Source organism: Ascochyta rabiei, chromosome 8 (genome assembly GCF_004011695.2).
Source record: "Ascochyta rabiei chromosome 8, complete sequence".
NCBI lineage: Eukaryota > Fungi > Ascomycota > Dothideomycetes > Pleosporales > Didymellaceae > Ascochyta > Ascochyta rabiei.
Window position 1 is genome coordinate 1,730,980 of NC_082412.1, and position 21,158 is coordinate 1,752,137.

At 51.4% G+C, this 21,158-nt stretch overlaps 7 protein-coding genes and 2 non-coding genes across 9 annotated transcripts; 5 read left to right on the plus strand and 4 right to left on the minus strand.

Annotated features, from left to right (window-relative positions):
* Nucleotides 1-237: 237 nt before the first annotated feature.
* On the plus strand, nt 238-3,202 carry EKO05_0005537 (Alpha-glucosidase; the record flags this gene model as incomplete). Its single annotated transcript, XM_038940063.1, has 4 exons — nt 238-463; nt 516-838; nt 893-2,110; nt 2,159-3,202. The coding sequence occupies 4 exons, from the start codon at nt 238-240 to the stop codon at nt 3,200-3,202; spliced, it is 2,811 nt and encodes a 936-aa protein (XP_038798549.1).
* A 279-nt stretch (nt 3,203-3,481) lies between these two features.
* Nucleotides 3,482-3,589, plus strand: EKO05_8t3. The gene has a single exon. It is a non-coding gene; the product is annotated as a tRNA-Thr (tRNA).
* Nucleotides 3,590-3,631: 42 nt separating this feature from the next.
* EKO05_8t4 lies at nt 3,632-3,712 on the plus strand. The gene has a single exon. It is a non-coding gene; the product is annotated as a tRNA-Ser (tRNA).
* A 318-nt stretch (nt 3,713-4,030) lies between these two features.
* Nucleotides 4,031-5,584, minus strand: EKO05_0005538 (uncharacterized protein; the record flags this gene model as incomplete). The annotated part of the gene is made up of 1 exon (XM_038946017.1): nt 4,031-5,584. One exon carries the CDS (start codon nt 5,582-5,584, stop codon nt 4,031-4,033), a length of 1,554 nt encoding a protein of 517 aa, XP_038798550.1.
* Nucleotides 5,585-6,003: 419 nt separating this feature from the next.
* Nucleotides 6,004-6,560, plus strand: EKO05_0005539 (uncharacterized protein; the record flags this gene model as incomplete). The annotated part of the gene is made up of 2 exons (XM_038940097.1): nt 6,004-6,075; nt 6,129-6,560. 2 exons carry the CDS (start codon nt 6,004-6,006, stop codon nt 6,558-6,560), a joined length of 504 nt encoding a protein of 167 aa, XP_038798551.1.
* Nucleotides 6,561-6,937: 377 nt separating this feature from the next.
* EKO05_0005540 (uncharacterized protein) lies at nt 6,938-7,195 on the minus strand (the record flags this gene model as incomplete). Its single annotated transcript, XM_038946018.1, has 1 exon — nt 6,938-7,195. The coding sequence occupies one exon, from the start codon at nt 7,193-7,195 to the stop codon at nt 6,938-6,940; it is 258 nt and encodes an 85-aa protein (XP_038798552.1).
* A 2,181-nt stretch (nt 7,196-9,376) lies between these two features.
* Nucleotides 9,377-12,612, plus strand: EKO05_0005541 (uncharacterized protein; the record flags this gene model as incomplete). Its single annotated transcript, XM_059636624.1, has 4 exons — nt 9,377-9,401; nt 9,517-9,585; nt 9,650-10,656; nt 10,711-12,612. The coding sequence occupies 4 exons, from the start codon at nt 9,377-9,379 to the stop codon at nt 12,610-12,612; spliced, it is 3,003 nt and encodes a 1,000-aa protein (XP_059492607.1).
* A 340-nt stretch (nt 12,613-12,952) lies between these two features.
* Nucleotides 12,953-17,306, minus strand: EKO05_0005542 (uncharacterized protein; the record flags this gene model as incomplete). The annotated part of the gene is made up of 3 exons (XM_059636625.1): nt 12,953-14,155; nt 14,204-17,041; nt 17,091-17,306. 3 exons carry the CDS (start codon nt 17,304-17,306, stop codon nt 12,953-12,955), a joined length of 4,257 nt encoding a protein of 1,418 aa, XP_059492608.1.
* Nucleotides 17,307-19,205: 1,899 nt separating this feature from the next.
* EKO05_0005543 (uncharacterized protein) lies at nt 19,206-20,807 on the minus strand (the record flags this gene model as incomplete). Its single annotated transcript, XM_038940019.1, has 6 exons — nt 19,206-19,295; nt 19,353-19,814; nt 19,863-20,033; nt 20,079-20,324; nt 20,372-20,670; nt 20,720-20,807. The coding sequence occupies 6 exons, from the start codon at nt 20,805-20,807 to the stop codon at nt 19,206-19,208; spliced, it is 1,356 nt and encodes a 451-aa protein (XP_038798555.1).
* Between the last annotated feature and the right edge of the window lie 351 nt (nt 20,808-21,158).

A 21,158-nucleotide genomic window follows, 5' to 3' on the forward strand; every position in this document is an offset into this window, starting at 1 on the left:
CAGCAATGCCAAGACATGTACGTCTGCCTCCACGACAGCCGGAAATGCGGGGAGCGAGGCTTAGTCCCTCGCGAGAAGTTCTAACGTCTTGGTATGTGGGATTGCTGTGCCTCTGAACTGCGTCCAATGTCGGGCCGCATCAAGCTACAATACTAGGACTGTGAGGTATAAAGTGAACATTGCCCCCGTCAAAGATGATGCTTGTACACCTCTGAGTAGCTCCTGAGCAACATTACTATGATCGGCAAAGGTCTCATCCTCCTGGGGTCGGCGTTGCCTGTCTTCGCCGCATCGCTTGTCAAGAGGCAGAGCTCCTCTCTTGAAAGTTGTCCCGGATACACCGCAAGCAACATTCAGAACAATGGCGCGAGAGTCACTGCGGATCTTGCTCTTGCAGGCACGGCATGCAACGTCTACGGTGATGATTTGACCGATCTGAAGCTAGAAGTGGAATACCAAACTGGTATGGTTGCAGTAAACCCCAACCGTAGTGCCCTTACTGACTATCGACGCAGAAAGTCGATTGCATGTCAAGATTTACGATTCTGCAGAGCAGGTCTTCCAAATCCAGGAATCTGTCTGGCCTAGACCTCAGGGTGACGATGGTTTCGATCCTGCCAGCTCAGCTCTTGTTTTCTCACACACGGAGAGCCCGTTCTCCTTTACAATCGCTCGCAGAGACACCAATGAGACCATCTTCGATACTTCTGCAGCAAGCTTGGTATTTGAGACGCAGTATCTCCGTCTCAGGACCAAGCTGCCCGAAGCCCCCAACATTTATGGCCTGGGCGAGTCTACTGATTCTTTCCATTTGAACACTACCAACTACACTCGAACTGTATGTCACTGGTTTTGAGAAAAATTTGATCATGCGAGAGGCTAATATGAATAGCTGTGGAACCGTGACGCTTATGGAACTCCTCCAGGAACGAACCTTTATGGATCTCACCCTGTGTACTTCGACCACCGTGGCGAAAAAGGTACTCACGGGGTACTCCTTGCCAGCTCTCAGGGTATGGACATTAAGATCGATGATTCTGATGGTCAATTCCTCGAGTACAATGCACTTGGCGGTGTTGTGGACTTGTACTTCTTGGCGGGTCCAACACCCAAAGAGGTGGCTATTCAGTACTCTGCCTTGTCCGGGACCGCTGCCATGATGCCTTACTGGGGGTTCGGTTTCCATCAGTGCAAGTATGGTTACCGCGATGTGTGGGAGGTTGCCGAAGTCGTGGCCAACTACACCCAAGCCAACATCCCAATGGAAGTCATGTGGACTGACATTGACTACATGGAGCTCCGTCGATTGTTCACACTAGATCCTGAACGCTACCCGTTGGAGCTGGTACGTGGTCTGGTTGATTACCTGCATGCTCACCAGCAGCACTACATTGTTATGGTCAATTCCGCTGTATGGGCGGGCGATAACGATGTCTACAACGAAGGGGTTGAGCAAAACGTATGGCAAATCCGTGAAAACGGCTCCATCTACCAGGGCGCTGTCTGGCCAGGCCCAACTGTCTTTCCTGACTGGTTCCACCCTAACACCCAGGACTACTGGAACAGCCAGTTTGAGCAGTTCTTCGATCCTGCAAAAGGTGTTGACATTGACGGACTCTGGAACGATATGAATGAGCCTGCCAACTTCTGCTCATACCCATGCCCCGACCCTGTAGCCTACTCGGAGGAATCTAAGAACCCCCCAGAGCCTCCGCCAGTTCGCCCCGGTGGACCTGGCCGTGAGATTCCTGGGTTCCCTGCTGGCTTCCAACCTGGATCTGGTACCAACGCTACGAAACGCACGCTTCAGTCTCGCCAATTCAATTCAAAGCTGTCAATGGTCAAGCGCTCTGTGCATGCACGCCAGTCCAACGGGACGACCGCTCGTCTTGGTCTACCAGGCCGTGATCTTATCAATCCCGCGTATGAGATCCAGAACGCTGCTGGAACCATCAGCAACAAAACGATGGACACCGATATTCGCAACTACGATGGATCTTACCACTACGACACCCACAACTTCTGGGGTTCGCTCATGTCGATTGCGTCGAGGGAGTCTATGTTGCAGCGACGACCAGAGCGCCGTCCTTTCTTGATCACACGATCGACAGTACGTTGCCCACTTTGCACTTGTATTCTTTACTAAATCTCCGAACAGTTCGTTGGCCTCGGAAAGTATGTAGGCAAGTGGCTCGGCGATAACGTCAGCACATGGGAGCAATACCGTTTCAGTATTGGCGGAATCCTCAACTTCGCTTCCATCTTTCAGATCCCAATGGTTGGACCCGATATCTGTGGTTTTGCCGGTAACACTACCGAGACTCTCTGCGCTCGCTGGGCCACCCTTGGAGCGTTCTACCCGTTCATGAGGAATCACGCAGGCGACACCTCCATCTCCCAAGAATTCTACCGCTGGCCCCTAACCCGCGCTGCAGCGAGCAATGCTATCGCTATTCGCTATCGCCTGCTCGACTACATCTATACCGCCTTCCACCGCCAGACTGAGACCGGTCTTCCGCTACTGAACCCACTGTTCTTCCACTACCCAGAGGACGCCAACACTTTCGGGATTGAGTACCAGTTCTTCTACGGCGACGACATTCTTGTCTCGCCTGTGCTGGAAGAGAACAGCACTTCCGTCAGCATCTACCTGCCCAACGGCATCTTCTACGACTGGTGGACACTCGAGCAGATCCAAGGCAAGGGTTCACATATTAACCTCACCGATGTAGGCTTCGATTCCATCCCACTGCACATCCGTGGTGGCGCCATCCTACCTCTGCGTGCCGAGTCAGCAAACACAACCACGGAGCTGCGCAAGCAAGACTTTGTGATCTGGATTGCGCCAAACTCCACCAACCAGGCCTACGGAACGCTGTATCTCGATGATGGCGATAGTCTGGAGCAGGACGGCACGAGCGAGATCGTCTTTACGTACGACAACGGCAAATTCAGCATGAAAGGCGACTTTGGCTACGACACCGATGTCCAGGTCAAGAACATCACGCTGCTCGGTGCGAATGGCCAACAAACGCTTCAGGGCCCTGTGCCTTTGACTGGAGAGTACAGTGTCACGTTCAACGGCACTGGTGGTAACTACACCGGCGGTGGCAGCCCGCAGCAGTTCGAAGGTAAAGCGACAAGGAACAGTGTCGGTGCGCTTATCGGCGCTGCTGCCGGCGCCGCGTTGTTGGCTTTGTAGAGGGGCTGCATCTATTGTGAAAAGGCTATGCAGGTGTAGTGCTCTAGGACAAAGCATATCGTATTGTTGTTGGAGAAATGAGCTAGATACTCTAGTTCAAACCTCAGATATTGATATTTTTCACACCCTGACCACTCGTTGTCCACGTCCCAGCAAATTTGTATCTCCACATTAATGCTTCGAATCTCCTTGCGATGTGACTGACGTTCTATCCTTACGCTGATCAATTCTTTTATAATCCACAAATTTCTTCACTCACCCATCAACCAATCACAAACCGCCCTCTTGGCTTAGTGGTAAAGCGTATCACTAGTATTTCCAACAGCTCTTGCGAGTTGCCCTGGTTAGCAAATGATAAGATCGCTCGTTCGATTCGGGCAGAGGGCATTCGACTGCTTCCTAGTCTGAGCAGTTTGAAATTTCAACCTCGGCGTTGTGGCGGAGTGGTTATCGCGCAAGACTAGAAATCTTGTTCCTTCGGGAGCGTAGGTTCGAATCCTGCCAACGTCGTCTTTTTTTGGTCGGGTGTTCGTACTTTTCTTCTTGGGTTGGGGTGTAGTGAGATGAAGTAGATGAGGGGACGATGTGTGTACGATTTGTGAGAAGGGTGTGTTGGTCGCTTTTTGTGCTGCGCGCAAATATTGATGTGTAAGAAACTGTGAAGTCAAAAGGAATAGATGCTTGTGCTAAGATGTGGTCTCGTTGTTGTTGAATGTAGTTGATGCTATGCTTCATCGCGTGCTTAGGCTCTTTCATTATCAGTAATGGTCGTATGAAGGCGGGCCATATTATATCGAGTTTCGTACTCGAGAGTTGGTGTCCTCCGACTTAACGTTGACCTCTGCGCCCATGTTTCGCAATCAAGCTCCTTGACTCGCCACACAGCCATATATGGGGACCAGCCTCTCCATCCTCGAGGCCGTGCTGATTAATGGCGTACTCGATTTGGCGGGCTCGCGCACGATTCGAGCTCAGCGTTGTAAGACCTTCTGCCCAACCGTAGAAGAAGATCGATGAGTTCAATCGGCTCATCTCCTCCTTCAACTTGCGTGCTGCAGCGGGCAATCTTGGAATGATTCCTTCGATATTGCTCGGTACAACGCGAACTGGTAGGGACAGGCCCGCAGGTATGGGATGATCGGACATGGACGCCCACTCTGCCACTAGATCGTCAGATGAGCGCCCCTCACAGTCGCCTTGCGCAACAAGTAGTTGGGCTCTCCGTTTCTCCTCGTCAGTAGCGAGGGTGTCAACGATCAGGTTCATCTGGTCCGCGGCCTCCTGTGTGCAGACCATGGAATGTGAACCAATTGCAGGGTACAGGTGAGTCGGCAGCAGATTTTCGCCAGCTTCCTCTTTTATCTGAGATTGGACTTCACCAGGATACCAATCTAGGATTGGACAAGGCTTGTGTGATATGTCTGAGATGAGTGCGAGCAGTATGGTGCAGTCAACGTTGAGTGTCTCGGACAACGCACGTGTTCTATCGATCAGCAAATTCGGAAGAACAGCTTCTAAAGGCTGGGTCCGCGGGATATCCTCAGAGCACTGCACGGTTGCACCAGTGGCTCGGATTTTTGCAATGATAGCATCCACCTCTTTCGTCTTGCCAGCCACGATGCGGGTGAGCACAAAGCGTACTCTCGGCGATCGCCCGTGTACTGGATTGGCGCGTGCGGCACGAGCAAGTTCGCGGGCATTGCGTACAATGTCAACCTGGTCCTCGTCGTCCTCCTCGTCTAAATCCGTCGACTTTGAGTCTGGCATGTCGTCGTCCGAATCCAAGTCGTTCACCCATCCCAGCTTGGCAAGGTCGAAGATGATACGTTTTTCGGATACAGTTGACACACGAATCCATTCCCTGCCTTCATCTGCCACAATGTCGACCAAAGCTGCAGTTTTGCCCTTTCCTATACCTCCTTTACCCAGGCTGAGGCCTTTGAGTGTGCGTTTCCCGGCCGGCGCTTTGTGTCGGTCCCAGAAGTAGTATTTGCGAAAAGCGTGTAGCCCACGCGATTGTTTGGCAGCGCCCCACAGGGCTTCGTAGTAGGTAAGATTTGATGATACAACATAATGCCGAATCTTTTCCTCGGTCATGGACGAGTTTGCGATCTTCTTTAGAAATGCAAGTTCATTCTTGAAGTCATTCCGTAGGTTGCGATATTCGATTGGGTGTTGGACTCGGGTGATCTTCTGACGCTCGTCGACCGCTCTGATGTAGGATTCTACTTCATCGTAGAGCGTTTTGCATCGGTCAATAAGGTCTTGCACAGTGGCGTTGAGGTCTTCGCCATTGTTGCTACTTGAACTCAAATTGCTGATGCTCGTTACATCTGTATCAAGGTCCAGATTGCTGAGACTTGATGATAATGAGTCGGTCATAGTGGATGTCAGAGACCGGAGTTCGATCGTGACTTCTAGGTAGTATAGAAGTAGCTCGAACCAAGGCTGCAAAAGAGTGCCGAGAAATCAAGGAGAATTTGGGGTGCAAAGAAGAAGAGGCGAGAGCCATCGGGTTGATCGAGTCACACCCGATAAGAAGGTTCGATGATATTCTTCTTTCACCCACAGTTCGCTGGTGCCTGTTCTCAACCAATGCGCAAATTTTCAGACGCCTTAGTCTCAATAGATTGGAGCAAACTACCACCCACGGGTCTCAAGTAGTATCGCGTGAGCAACAGAGCTCTAACTTCCATCATCGAGTACACCTGCACGGGCCGACTAGTCCCGAGGAATCTTGGCGACCGACCCCACCCACCACATCTCGCTGCGCCGGACCCCAGAGCACCCCACAATATACAATGCCGTACCTCAACACCAGTACCGAGTGGTACGAGCAATCTTCGTTACTGCTGAAAGCGAGGCCAACAAGTGTATGTCTGCCCAGCTCAATTGACACGTCTCACGAGAGCTGACTTCAATATAGACACGCATCACATCCAAATACACGGTCCTGAAGCCCTCGGCCTCGAAGGTTAAGAAGCGCGAGAAGTACGCAGCGAAACAAGCAGCAAAGCCTGCCAACACTTCACGTACATCGTCACCACCACCGCAATCGCAGAACCCCCAAGAAGTCACAGCGACCTTCGTTCTGAAAACGTACGACCCAGTTTCGGGGACTTGTCTGCAGTATGAAACAACCAAGGCTGCGGAGGTAGGGAGGTTGGTCAGCAGCTTGGGCAGGCTAGGGCGCGAAATGGCCGCATTACCAGAAGCTATTGAGGACCTGAGCGCACCACAAGATGCTGGTGTCGCAACGCCGAAGGTAGATGAGCAAGGGGATGCGAAGATGGGCGGTGTGCCAGTACCAGCGGCTGCAGGTACAGGTGGTAAGAAGAAAAAGAAGGGCAAGAAATGAGCCACCGTCTCCGGATATCGATGAACCACAAGACACGCAGCTGCGACGAAGAGCACACCGGTCAGATGGGCCACGTTGCTTGATTGCAGACACAGGGCGGCGCGAGAAAGAGGCCAAGTTCCTGACAGGACGATGCGCATGGCCCAGGTCGCTGTCGAAAAGCGGCGGGGGCGGACGATACCCTGGAGCAATAAGTCACAAAAACACAACATACAACCCGAACGCTTCCATTCCTTTAACGTGAAGTCTATGCTTCGTACTTCCCAGTCCCCATGGTTGTCTAAAACTCCTTCGAGTGGTCGCCAATGCTATGCACCAAGTCTGGAGCTCTCGATTTGTCAATGCAAGCATGTAATGGTGCCAGCGACCATCCTCTCTCACTTGACAAGCACCCAATCTTCCACCTCGCCCTGCTTTTCCTGCACCTTCTCTGTGCGCACCACCTCCCAGTCATCTTCCATGGTCTTGACGTTGGCCTCGCTGGCACGGCGCAGGAGTTCTTCGGCTTGAGACGGCCTCTTCTTGTGCTTTGCACCAGTCTCGCTAGGGATACCGCTGGGTTCGGGCTTATCCTGCGCTTTGAAAGGCGCGTCGTGTTTTGATGGATCTTTTGAGCTTGCGGCGGGGGTGGTCATGTTCGCGATTGTGAGATAGTATGTGACTTTGAGGGTACGTTGCGTAGTGCCGATGAAAGAGTGGCGTGTGCTGGAGGTGTCGAGTGGAAGTGTTGGAGAGAGTGTTGATATATGCAAGAAACGTAGCGCGTAAGTGAAAGCAGTGTCGAGTAACTGCAGTGGTGAAGCACGGTCTTGACCTTAGGTTAGTCTTTGTACACGGTAGCAATCTTGCACACTTTGGTTCTCAACATATCAATACTCCTATGGCGGCTGCGAAATATACAAAAATCTCGACAAGCCAGCCTAATGATTAATATGCTGCTTTAACATTCGAGCAGTGATGTAAGTAGACAGTCAAACAGATGGATATGAACTGTCAAGGTGATTGTCAAAGTACGTAACAATCTTCTACCTAGGCTCATAACATGAAATAGCAGCTAGTAGTACATGTTGGATGCGCACAGTCTATTTACGTATTCTGAGAGCCCGGGAGACGACGGCTAGAAGGGAGCCACGCCGTAGCAGAGAATTGATGTGCTCTTTTCCAAAACCACTGACACTGTACTTCACATAATGCATGCAGGATGTGTGAAGTTTATCAGATATCCAATGAACCAATCGATTGACAATGAAACTGACAGGGTACCTCGAGTGTCGTAAATGATCAAGATGCAACTATTCATGTTGAATGGTGGACTCAAGTCACTGGCATCGAGAGGGGCACTGTCACTGACTTATAAAACTACCCCTGCGTCATCTAATTAATCGCACCGTTCGTCGTCCTGCAGAACGAGGGCGTGGTGTGGTCTAAATGTCTATGGCGATAGTCTCCAACGGGCATGCCGAAGGCTTTTCTGGTCTAGAGCACACAGACTTCTACGTTATTGCGTAAAAAGTTTGTAGCAACGGCGAGGCTTGCGGACCTGCATTGAACATGCATGTACCCTTCAAACGGGTGCCTAAGTGTAGCGTGACGGCAGATCAACACTGCTTGTGCAAGACCCTTCTCCATAGCATGACCACAGGATCGCCACGAGCGGGAAATCTGGGGACAAGGATGGCCAGTAACGGAAAGCAAACACCCAAGAAAGAGATCCTGGTCACGAGGCTTAGGCTGGAAACCTGGCGTCGTGTCAATGTTGTCTTCGTATCATGCACACGTGGTGAAGAACGCGGCATCTGGCCGAGCGCCTCGATTTTCGCGACGAATCGAAGTGCCTTGTCGTAGCGGTGGAAGGCGTGAACGGTTATCCGCTCTACAAGAAGGACGTCATTACAGCGATGTGCACGGGACGCTACTGTCGTCGGCACCTTAGCCGGGCGCTAACAAAGGCTTGGTATTCCGAGCGTGTGGCACACGCGTCCCCCTGTCAATGGTTCACGCTCTCCTGATCGAAGCAAGACGTGCTGTGCAGCAACAATATCACTCCCACAGCATTGTTGATTATAGTCTCGAGAAGTGCTCTGTACTTTATTGTAGGGAATTCGGTTTGACGTATTGCCGTAGGAGCGCAATGGCATTCTTGTCTGCACGATGGGATTTGTGGCTGAAAACATGGAAATGATAATACGTCATGGATCTTCACACATCCTGGCCACTGATCGCCCGCCATTCAGACTAGGGACGCGCTCTCCTTTGAGCCTGGGGTTTTCGTGTTGGTCAAGCAGAGCACAAAGTGGAGTCCAGCGGATCGTGAGAGAATTAGGCAAGAGCACAAATGTCCCATTGATCCATTCGGTACGTCCTCCACGGTTTCAGTGGTGCTCTTGGGAGGCAGCCAACGCGCACGACGGTTTGGGAGCTCTGCGTGAACATTGCATGATGCTCACCTGCAAGGCCCACAAAACACTGCAGACTGTTCATAATCCTTTCAGGAAACTGAATGAGCCAGGTGGGGCAACGCCTTTCCTTTGATGCCCCGCGGCTGGATCGCGGATCGATGGTGTGTCCAGGCCCAGTTGCGCTTGCCTTGGCTCCCTGTATATTGCGCTTGACTGGTGACGGAGGATGACGTATTCACAAGCTGGACTCGCTCGTGTCACGCCAAACAATAAAGTCGCTTCTTCCTCGCCCGCCGCATCCTCGTTACAACACACCAGATACCCCAAAACACCACGCAACCTTATTAAACCCTCCCATTGTTTCAATCGCAATTGTTTATTTGATACCCACTTTGATACCCCGGAAAGCAGTACACCATGTCTACAGGAAAGGCGGTCAACCGTGAGTAACCCCGCAGTGGCTTCAGAGGAGCTGGTACGCAGCACGTGAGTGCTGTCAAACCCCACTTCGAAGCGTCTGTTGCGCATTGTCCGAAGCACAGGCTAACGCCACATAGGACCGGTTGATGTGAAGCAGAAGGAGGCCGATGTCAACAACAAGCTCCAGCTTTACGGGATCTTCCAAGGTATGTAGCAGCCACCGAGGATGACAACTTCATCGTGCGCGATCGTCGCTAATAGCAGCCATAGCATTCGCCAATGGAAAAGTTCCTTCCAACAAGCAGATTGATATTGCGCTCAACTCAGCACTGGCATCGAAACCCCTTAGCTCACCATCTAAAAAGCTCTCAACCGAGGGTCAACAGCTTGTTGGCGATCTGAGGAAAGTCATCGAGCAAGCCAAGATCTTGCTTCTCACCAAGAACGAGGGAAACCTTCTCCAGGACTTCATCTGGAACGCCGAGCAGATCTCTGGTGGAAACCAAGCGCTTCCTGGCGCACCTGTCGACAAGGGCACCGCAAAGCAGCACGGTAACGAGGCGCTTGATGGCCTGCGAACATTGGGTACATTATTGATCTCCAACGGCCAATTCAGAAAGCTCATTTCCGATGCTACTACCCTACTCCGCGACATCGCTGGAGATGCCGCCCAGAACACGGCCAATAAGGTCAAGCCCTCGGAAGAGGAACTCAACCAGATGGACAAGCCCGCTGATGACAACACCTGGCACGAAAACCCCGACATGTCCAAGGGTAACCTCAAGGAGACGCTGAGGCAGAAAGTGCCCATCGGCAAGCAGGACGTCAAGAAAGCTGCTGGTGACGCGAACCAGGCTGCCCACCCCGACGGTTCCCGCGATCCCCGAGACACTGCCCATCTTGGTGCCCACGAGGGTCAGACTGGCAACAATACCGGCTTGAACGCACAGGGCGGTCTTGAGCAAGGCAAGCAGCAATTGGCGGATAAAATCCCCGAGGAGGACAAGGACAAGGCCCGCGCTCGCCGTGATCAGTTGAATAACTACCTGAAGGGCAAAATGCCCCAAGAGCGTCGCGAGCAGACCATCTGGCGTCTAAAGAAGATGATTGTCGAGATCCAGGGCCACCAGGACTACCAGCGTGCGATTGAGACCCTTCTTAACCTGGCTGAGCAGTATGCCGGTCACGGCAAAAACCTTGGCCAGCAGAGTGCTGGAACCGTGCAAGGTGCGCACCAAGAGGATGACGCTCTGACTCGTGCTGAGGCTGACATCAAGGTGCGTAATCTAGGATTCAAAACTGACAACAAGCATTGGCTGACAAATATCAAGACCCTCCTCGAGCGCTTCGCCAACAGCACTTCTTCGGACGACCTTATCGACTCTATCAACCAGATCTACAAGGACGCTGATAATGACCCGGAGCTCAAGGGTTGGTTCAGGCACTTGAACCAGTACATCCACAAGTGCTTGCAACAGCAAGGCTACATTCTTGAGGACCGCTCTACTGAGGAGTGGAACCGCATCTACGACCAGGGTCATGAGCTCCTGCGTGGTCGCTACCGTGGCCATACTGACCGAATTGCCGATGAGTTCAAGTTCATCGGTCAGCAGTTTGATGCGGATGAGCAGAACAGACAGTTCGGACAGTCTGTCAACAAGCTCTTCCTCGATCTCGGCAACGACGAGAATGGCAAGACCACGTTCAAGCCTCACCTTGTCAAGGATCTGACTGACGTCATTCTTCCTGGTCTTTTCGAGAGCGTGCAATACGTCCCTATCCCTCGTATCGAGTACAGCGACCCTATGGTTGATGCCATTGTTGAGAACTTGGTCATCGAGAGCGACAACCTTGCTCCTAACATCATGGAGTTTGGTTCCGACAACTACTGGCGTTGGGGACGCAAGTCAATCACCAACAAGAACAAGAACAAGGTGATGCTCTCAGTCTCCGGTGTGCAGATGGATCTCCGCGATGTGTCATACTACCTCAAAAAGAAGCAGGGCTTCCCTTCTATCACCGACAAGGGTGTTATGGACATATTCATGGGAGGATCAGGTTTCAGCTTTAAGGTCGAGCTCGAGACTGCTGACAAGGCTCGCGAGCACGCCCAGACTCACTTCTTCAAGGTTACCAAGGTGGAGACTGATATCCAGAACTTGTCTGTCAAGGTCAAGAAGAGCAACCACAAGCTGCTCTTCAGCATGTTCAAGCCTTTGTTGCTCAAAGTCATGCGCCCTGTCATTCAGAAGGTCCTGGAAAAGCAGATCAAGGACTCTGTCAACCAGCTTGACGGCATGCTCTACGACATCAAGAAGGAGGCCGACCGTGCCGAGGCTGAGGCCAAGCGCAACCCCGACCCCGAGCACCTCCAGAACATGTACCAGCGCTACGCTTCTGCCGCGCAGAGCCGTGTCATGCAGGGCAAGCAGAAGAAGGAGCAGCTGAAGGAGAAGACCAAAGACACCCAGGTCAACGTCGCTGTCACTCAGCACGACTCCATCTTCAAGAACATATCTCTGCCCGGTGGTATCTCCACCAAGGCCACCGAGTACAAAGAATTGGCTGCCAAGGGTGATAAGTGGGAGAGTCCCATCTTCTCCATTGGTTCCGCCCGCGAGACATCCAGCCTCCCCCAGATTGCTAAGGTTACGCGTAAGCCTCATGGACGCTCTGGTGGCTATGCTCCTACCGGCACATCCACCGGTACTGGCTCTGGTCTCGGCTCTTCTGGACGTGTTCTTGACTCCCAGTACGACAGTGCTGGTGCTGGTTACGGTAACCAGGGCTTGTCTTCTGGTCAGGGTCTTGGTGCTGGAGCCGGCCTCGCTGCTGGATCCGGACTTGCTGCCAGCCAGGGGCTGCCCGACCGCTCTGGCCTTGGCCACCAGTCTGGTCAAATTGGCTCAGGACCTGGTGACTCTGGCCTTGCTCACGGACACCACACTGGTGCACAGTCCGGTCAGCTTGGCGACTACCCTCAGGGACTCAACCAGCAGCAGCTTGGTGGTACTGGCGAAGGTCTTTACAACACCCAGCACTCCTCTACCCATCCCAACGTCACTGGTGGTCAGTTTGCCAACCAGGTCGACAACGCCTTCAACACCGCTACCGGTCACGGCAGCGGTGGCGGTGTCGCATCTACCACCGGCCCTGGCGCCCCTGTCCAGGGTGACAGCCAGTTCCACACCACTTTCGGTGACCAGAACCCAGTATTCCAGGGTCGCGCTTAAGTTTCCTTCCATCGTGGTACCCCGGTGTATCACTTTGGCTACCTGACACTTAGCAGGGTATACTACGATTACGATATTCTCTCTGGATGATACCACGATTGCGCAGAGCGCACTGCACATGGAGAAGGGTTTGCGGGCTCTATTTGCCTTTGACTGCGTTACAAAACTTTCCTTTTGGTAGTAATACTTAATAACATTGGTTCACTTTACCAGCCCTTCTTTGAACACCGATGTACGCGACCATGACATGTTCGATACCGCATCTGCCATTCTACTCATACGAGAAAGGTTCCTGCCCGTTTTCCAAAGTCTTTCCAAATCCGGCTGCACGTTCAAATTATCATCGTCTTGAACGGGGCTGAGTTCTAGTGTACCATTCTTCTTTGTCGTTGTCATCCCATTCATCTCGCCTACCCTCTATTCTTTGTCCGATCTCTTCTCTATGGGAGCGACGATACCTATGACCCTTCTTCGTCCACAAGTATTGTGCTGGTGCCCGTCCCTGCTGCAAAAACTCGCTGTGTTGAAGGTCTTGTCGAATTACCGGTATCTCCGCGTATTCTTGAGTGGGTCGCATCTGAGCCAGAGGTGGTGGCGATTGATAACGCCGCGGAGGCGGTGGAGGAGGATAAGAAGCTTGCACGTATGTCTGAGATTGACCGAACGGTTGCGTGCGCGAAGTCATCCGAGGCTCAGGTGCAAATGGGTTGGGTGCGCTGAGATAGGGCTCCCACTGCATTGTCGGCGCCTCAAGAGTATACTGGCGATGCGGCGGTCGACGTGCGCTTGGATACTCCTCCTCTCCATAGTGCACTCCGTCAGTGCGGTACACTATTCTTTGATAGTCGTCTGGTCGTGGATTGGCGTACTCGGCCTCGTCTGCGAGGCCTGTGGAGTCTAGCGTGCTATTCGAGTTCACCGCCACTCTTCTTGCACGCTTTCGTTGCGCAATACTAATGCCTCGTGCGCTAATGCTGCGGTCTTGCTTTCCCGTAACGGTGCGGTATAGTGAACTGAATGTATCGCGCAGTTCGTCGCCGTTGTAACCAATGTACAATATCGAACCCATGGTGACAGCTGTCAGTGGCACGGCAATTGCCCAGAATAGCGACGAAGAACTACCCATATCCCTAATATCAGTTGTGTTCATGCCAAGGAACGATGTGACGAAGGAAAGGGGCAGGAACACGATGGTGACGATGGTAAACACCATTATCGCCTTTCCGTGGTCTTCTTCATTGATTTCCAGACTCTGCTTGGTGCTATCTGCTAACGGACCGCAACGTGCGAGCAGGTAACGGTACTCTTGATCCGTGAGTTGCAGGTTGTCCTGGCAAGAAGCCAAGAGCATGCGCTCATAGGGATACATGGCGCGACGGCTGGGTGTATCCTTCTCGTAGGTCGCATCATCAAGAACGCTCAAGTAGTTCGAGATGAGCTTGTACTGCTGTGTGTTGACTTCCAGAAGAGCTGTCAATTCTTCCTGAAGGAGGTTGATCGAGCGCAACAGCCGCTTTCCCGGACGATGATTGACTTGGAATTGCTACCGCAGGTTAGTATGGATGAGGTCCGCAAATTGCGACATACTTACGATTGTTGATAAGTATTCCCTGTACATGTCGCTGACCGTCATGCTCTTCTCGAGTGGCTTGACAATCAGTCGTCGCATGAACCAACTGCATAAGTATTCCGGACTCTGTGATAGTCTTTGGAAGACTTGCGTAAGCTTTGTGGATTTGACCATAGAGCAGAGCTCGTTACGAGCCAAATTTACTGCCTGCTGTACTCCGTTGCCAAATACCTCGAGGACCCGCAGACCTTCAGATGAGAAAGGCAACGTAGCCATGTACTCAGGTTCTTCGAATGCAATCGTTTTATCCATGAATTGCTCCTCAGTGTAGTACATGGCCCGCTCGACCGCTAGGTAAAAGACCAGTAGCTGGCGCAAGGCACTAAGCAATGGACGAGGAAATGTGTACAGGTCAGATAGTTGCCCATCTTCGTTGCATACACCCTCCGACAACTCTTTGGTCTGAACATGTATCTCTTGCGCTGTCTGGCACGCTTTTGTGAGTATGGCAACATAGCCGTCGTTCCACGTTTCCATCTTCATCTGGGCGTAGGTCAGGATACATTCCTCGGGAATCAGCATGTCCAAGATGGACTGATCAATCGACTTGATGTGCTTTTGCAAGTGCAACAACGCAGCCTGTTGGGTGTTGTACATCTTGGTCGTTCCGCATTTCCTACACATTTCGATCATCTGCTGAAGCTTTTTGAACGAATCTTTTGTCTCCATATTGGTAGTCTCTAGACGTACAAACCAACCTGTGTTGTTCATGGGGTCATGTGTCCAGCCGGGATTTGAATTCCTTCTCGGACGATAATTCGAGGGCGCACGACTGCAGACCGTCGCTACGATACCGCACATACTCTTCATGGCACCCCACGATTTGCGTAACATCGTGCTCTTTTCAACGTCGGCAACGAAGAGTGCCAACGTCTTTTGCATGGTTTCAAACAGCTCGGTTGTCTTCTGGGCAAGGACGTCTTGTTGGCGATTGACTACGGCCTCGTGAACGGAATGATCAATCGCACTCGAACTTGGCAGCTTCTTTCTAGTAGTGACAATTGACTCGATACTTGACTTTACCTGCTCCGCAAAGCCTTCTGGAAGCGCACGGTAGTATGCAGTCGATGTGAAGGTCTTCTCGACCGAGTTGTATGTCCCATAGCTGCTAAGGACTTCTGACAACATGGCTTTCTCGACGTGTTCCAAACACTGCATTGAGCGCTTGATATCACCAGGAATGAAACGTTCCGTCTCAAGCTTTTCTGCACTCATCGAATTCGGCCAATGAAAGAAAGGGGTTGCTGATAGTACAGTCGATGACGGGAGCTCTGCACTAGTAACGTGCTTGGTGCCATCCTCGATATCATTCAACAGACTGAGGTTGATGAATAGGGCGTCTTTCTTGCGAAGGATGTCGGCCCAGATTCCGGGAGTAACTTTCACACTGCCGCGTGACGTTTGCCATGAGAGCTGCAAACTTTTCTCGTTTTGTGAACGCGTGGAACACCATCGCAGCTCCTTCAGCTTCTGCTCCATCTGAAAGTATGATCGGCACTCTTTTAGTGAGTAAATCAAGTTGCGACCATGCCAATCAGTCAGTCTGATATCGGTGGTAGGGTATTCTTCTTCCTTTGCGTATTTGCGACCAACCTCAACCACTTGAATGGACTGCACAAATCCTTTGGACAACGCTTGATGACCGCATGTGGCAACTAATTCCGAACCTATGTTTACCATCCACAAGTTTGGAACGTGAATAAGAGCACCGGCTCGCTCGTTTCCGTAGGTTCTGTACGCCTGTTCTGCGTCCCTTTCTTGTACCGGCTCATACGGATAGTATGACTGCATCAGTGTCCTGGGTGGGAAGAGATGATCTGTGTGGCCAGCAGCTGAAGCCTTTCTAGGTGCCTTGTGGAGGTCGAAGTAAGGGACACAACTGAATATAGCACTCTGCGGATCTGACTGGTGGCTTTCATCGGCCCTAAGCACTGTACCGGGTTCGATGAACATGCCGTCCAGGAAATCCTTAAGCTTTTCTTTCTCGATTTTTTCAAAGAGCTTTCTTGACAATTTGTGCAGGCGCTCAGAAATACCAGGGATGCCCAGACAGGTTTCTCGAAACTTAACGAAGTCTAGACTCTCGGAATGTAAGTGATACCATCGCAAACTAATATCTGAGCGTGCCGAAGTGCTTCTGGGACCTGGTAACACATGAATTTGGAGCGTATTTCGACTCTCGACCTGAGTCATCACTGCCTTCGTGATGTACATGTACTCTTTTTCGCCAATGGATTGTTGGGGTTCCCGCTTGTTCGGTGGATTATTGATATCTGCTGTAGCCCGGTCCAACGGCCCAATGAAGGCAGTGTTGATCTGGAAAGAGAGATCGTTACCATCACCATCCACCGAGGCTATAACTGGACGAATAGGTTCAATAGTCGCCTCGGCAAGGATTGGCGTCTCAGACAGCTCACTCTCACTGCTGGTATTCTCGACGTCCGTTCCCTCATCACTACCACTACTGTCGTCTTCGCTATGATCAACAGCACCGCTCAGCTCCTCTGCTGTCGATTTTTTCGCATCGTCATCAATATACATCACCGACGGGCTAGATGTTCGATATCTAGTCCTGACTCTGTCTCCTCTGGGGTGGAATGAGGCGACATCAGGATCGAGAACGTCTGACGGCAGGCTGACTTGTACTATTGTGGACGATTTGACCACGAGGTCCCAGAAAGAAGGTAGGATGATATCTCCACTCTCAGTCAACAAACTGAAGTTGCCATCCTTAACCGCTTTTGCGAGTCTTTCACGACCTCGCAGACTGTATATCTCTTCTATCTGGAGTTTCGTCGCCTACGTTGGAGTCAGCATGGTGACGCGTTAATCACAATCGCAAACTTGCCTCCCATGAAAGGCATGGTAGAACGTATCCATCACCATCATGCGTTCTCAGCACAAAGGTCAGCCTATTCGATTTTGGTCCGTGCATGTTTGTAGTAGTATCTTGTCTCCCCTCTCTTTCGATTGGTGTCGCGTCGGCCGTCGTTTGTGTGTCATCTTCATTGTCGACATGGGCTAGTATCGTTGTCGGCATCGCTTCTTCGGTGCTCCTGTTCATCCGAGGTAAGACATAAGTCAGGTGCTTATGCCACAGTGAGCGATGCAGTACGAACAGCGAAGGGTCGAGTCTAAAACTATGATCTACGATCTCTCAAAGAGAAGTGCATCTGCTGGGATCCAGGATCAAGATCAGCTTCCAGCCCCCTTCTCTTTAGCGCTGACACCTTTCCCGTTCGGGAGCCGCGCCCGCATGCTGACAGCAGATCGTTCCCAACGCTGTTCCGAACTACAGACTTCACGACGAACTACTAGCCTGTTGTCGGAGCGATGAATGACAGTAAGTCAGGTGTTACGGAAAGAAGTATGACAGCAGAATCCAACCTGAACTTGACCAGGGCGCTACTGGCTCGGCAACGAAGTGTACTCGGCGAATTTATCCCACGTCTACAAGAAGCGTTAGTGCTTACTCACATTCATAGTCCAGTGTCCCTAATATCGTGTAACCTTCAACATCAACTACTTTATATATTTGCCTCTGGTGCCTCAGAGACGGCTCGGCCTCGATCACTTACCAAGTCCTGGATATAGAGAGCTAGAAAAAGAGCGTATCCGATGGCATTCTGCAAGCATGTGGATGGGTTTCTCAAGAGAGAATGATGGCTCCTCGAGTTCTCAATTTTGGCCACAATCAGCTCCTTCGGGAGTGTTGCGAGACCATGGCATGCGAATCGCATTCCTCGGAACTCTCTGAGCTTGATTGATAGAAGCGCAGTCTTCATCACTGGTCAGTAGCACAGTCTACTGCCACCCCCGTGGATTACATAATCTCTGGACGAGACTCGTGTCCCGGTATGCGTCGACTCGTCTGAAGGATCCGGACGACAAGCTCATTGCCCTCTCCGGTGTCGCGAAAACAAAAGCTGCCTTGATTCAAGATACCTACGTTTGCGGGATGTGGTGCAAAGATCTCGCAATTCAGCTGTTGTGGGCTACTAATAAGCCATCAGGTAGCCCTCACAATTACCGCGCCCCAACATGGTCATGGGCTTCCACAGAAGGTCTCATTGCCTGGAATGGGCGTGGCACAAAAGATCATACTGTTTGAGATAGAAGATGTTCAAGTCAACCACGCAACCGTATAGTCCATGGTAAGTGTCACAGGCGGCTATATTGATGTGCAAGGCCGTTTGGAGCCAGTGTCACTTTTGCCAGGTCTTCGAGTTGAATCAAACTCCCTTTGGATGATTAGTGTCGATAACTGCGCCCCGGTTTTCTTATGGGATCCACGCCCAGTAGGGTGCATGCGAAGCAGACAAATCAACACTTGCAGAAGACAGTTCGGAAGGTCATTCGTTTTTTTTCGCGCCGTCATCACGCCCAAATGGCTTCACCGGGATTCCACATACCTATTGTTACGCGTGGTGGACTTGCACCATGGAATTTTCGTAAGAATCGGTATCTCGACTTGTTATGTGAGATCAGACTAGAGCATGCTGGTCCCATCTTTGAACGAGGGTGTAAAGAGTCAAATCTTGTGTATGCGCTACAGTGAAGACCTTCACACAATACGAGTAATTTGACCTGCCAAAATGGTTAATTGTTCCTGCATCATTCCGACACTCAACTCCATACCAAGATGTCATCTGGGCATCTACACTACTTGATGGTGTTGGAACAAACAAGCGGGCGGGTGAATGACAAGGCAATAGTCTTTGTCCTGAGTTGATGCGCCTGCCCCCGACAACGCATGTGACCGCGATGCCATCGATGCGAACAAGCGTGGCAAATTTTTACCCTTGAGGTGACCTCGTAAATCAATCTTATTGACTTAATGCGACTACAACACCAAGGGTACCGCTTCCAGGAGACCAGGGCACGCAATGGCAGACAGACTACAGAATGCTGATCATTGGATTAGCCCTCTACGTTCATTCTTCTATCTTCCATGGACCCGAATCTACTGCGAAGATGGCGCAGTAGTGTTCTGAGTGGATTCTTTTCTTTGCACGAATCCGAACCTCGGAGTTCCGTTATTCATGTCGAAAATCTACAAGCACATATTAGCATAGCTCCGCCAGTGAATTCATCGGAATCATCGACTTACCGCGTACATGGCCTTCAAGACAGCATCTCCATAGATGTCCATGTCCATGGATCCTCTGCTCTGGATGCTTCCGTACACCATCCCGTTGCCCGCATCTGCGAAGCCGAGGTCTTCTTTCTGAAATTGCACCATCTTATCTCCAATAGCAAGCTGGACATCTGGCAGATTGTCTACTGATGTGTTTGAGGGGAAAACGTAGCCTTGGCTGTTCTGATCGTATTTGGACCCAGGAATGGCTTTGTAGACGGCATCTACAAGAGAGTCGTCTACCAGACAGAGAGTGGTACCGGTGTCCATGATGGAGGTGTTGTTAGAACGGCTAATAGTGTCTCCGTTGATGGTAGCTGACGTGGACTGGATTTGCCAGAAGCCTTGGCTGTTATCCACGTCAGCGTAGTTGGGCTCGCTGGCGCCAGCAGCGGTCACGATATCCTGGTCGATGTAACCGAAAGTATAGAAGCTCTGTCTGTTTGTTAGGAAAGCTACACAGACAAGCGTAGGCAGACTTACCTCTCCCTTATCAGCTTCATCTGTATCACGCCAGCTGCCCAGATACGCGGTGAACAATTGCTCCTTGCCCGGCTGCTGTGCGATGATATTGTCGACAGGTGTCTTCTGTGGATCTGGGGACACAGTGTTGATGGAGCTGAATGCAAGACCAAGAAGACCACTTCCGTTACCCTAGTCATGTCAGCGGCTGCATTTGTAATACGGAACGAATCTTACCTCTGCAAACTGTTGTGAAAGCTCTTTGGCTAACTCCACAGCTTGGTTTTCGACCTTGAGACCACCCAAGTTCACTACATCAGTGCCAACGTCGCCGCTCGCCGAGGAAGAATCCCCATACTGGATCTTCCATGTTTCCCCTTTGAGCTTTTTGAACGTGCTAGACTTGCTGGGATCAAACGCGACTTGTTGGTTGGCAGAGTTGGCTTTGTTGAGAGTACTCTTGGGAAGCTCCGTGGACCAGACCTAGACTGGTGAGCACAGGAGACGACCATTGAAGCGATTCAACATACCCAAAGATCGGAGGAACCGGTGTCGAAGTCGAGGTAAAGCTTCTGTGCGGGCGTGCCAATGCTGACCTCGCAAAGGTACAGCGAATCATTCTGAATGTCTTCAGCTGGAACCTCACCTTCGCTCGAGCCATCGCTCTGAGTCGTAGCCTTGCTCTGAACACCCTCAATTGCTGAAGTCTGGTCTCGTTTCTGCAGAAGGTAGTGCGCACGCATGCGGCCGCCAACTCGGCCAAACTTTCTCTGCGGGCGAAGTACCTTGGCTTGGAAATAGGGGCCTGGTTTGGTGGGGTTGAAGCCGTCTGCGCATGTTAGCTTCCGTTGCATGTCGCGGCTGGAAGACACACATACACTTCCTCATAGCATGAAGATATGATTTAGTACCATTGGCCTTGTACACCGAATTGCGTCCGATAGTTAGGCGCTGGAAGGATGCCATGATTCAGGTTATAAGTAGGAAGCGTTTAGGTAATGTTGGAGTCTGGAAAGTAAGAGGAAGATATGCGAAAGTCAGTAGACAGAGCTATCCAGATTTTGGAGATGAAGGAGCGAGTGAGCAGTTATACATCACTGCCTCTACCTTTGAAACACGTCGGCACCTGCCACAGTGCAAACCTGCTCGCCCAATACCACCTCATCAGCTGTGACGAGAAACTAGCGGAATCATGTCGCATTGATCATTCGACGTATAGGACATGGTTGTGACCAAGCTTCTCAAGCTTTATCAAGCTTTCAGGCGTTGCAATAAGCCTATCATCAGCCCCTATGTGCATCGAACATCAGTCCAAAC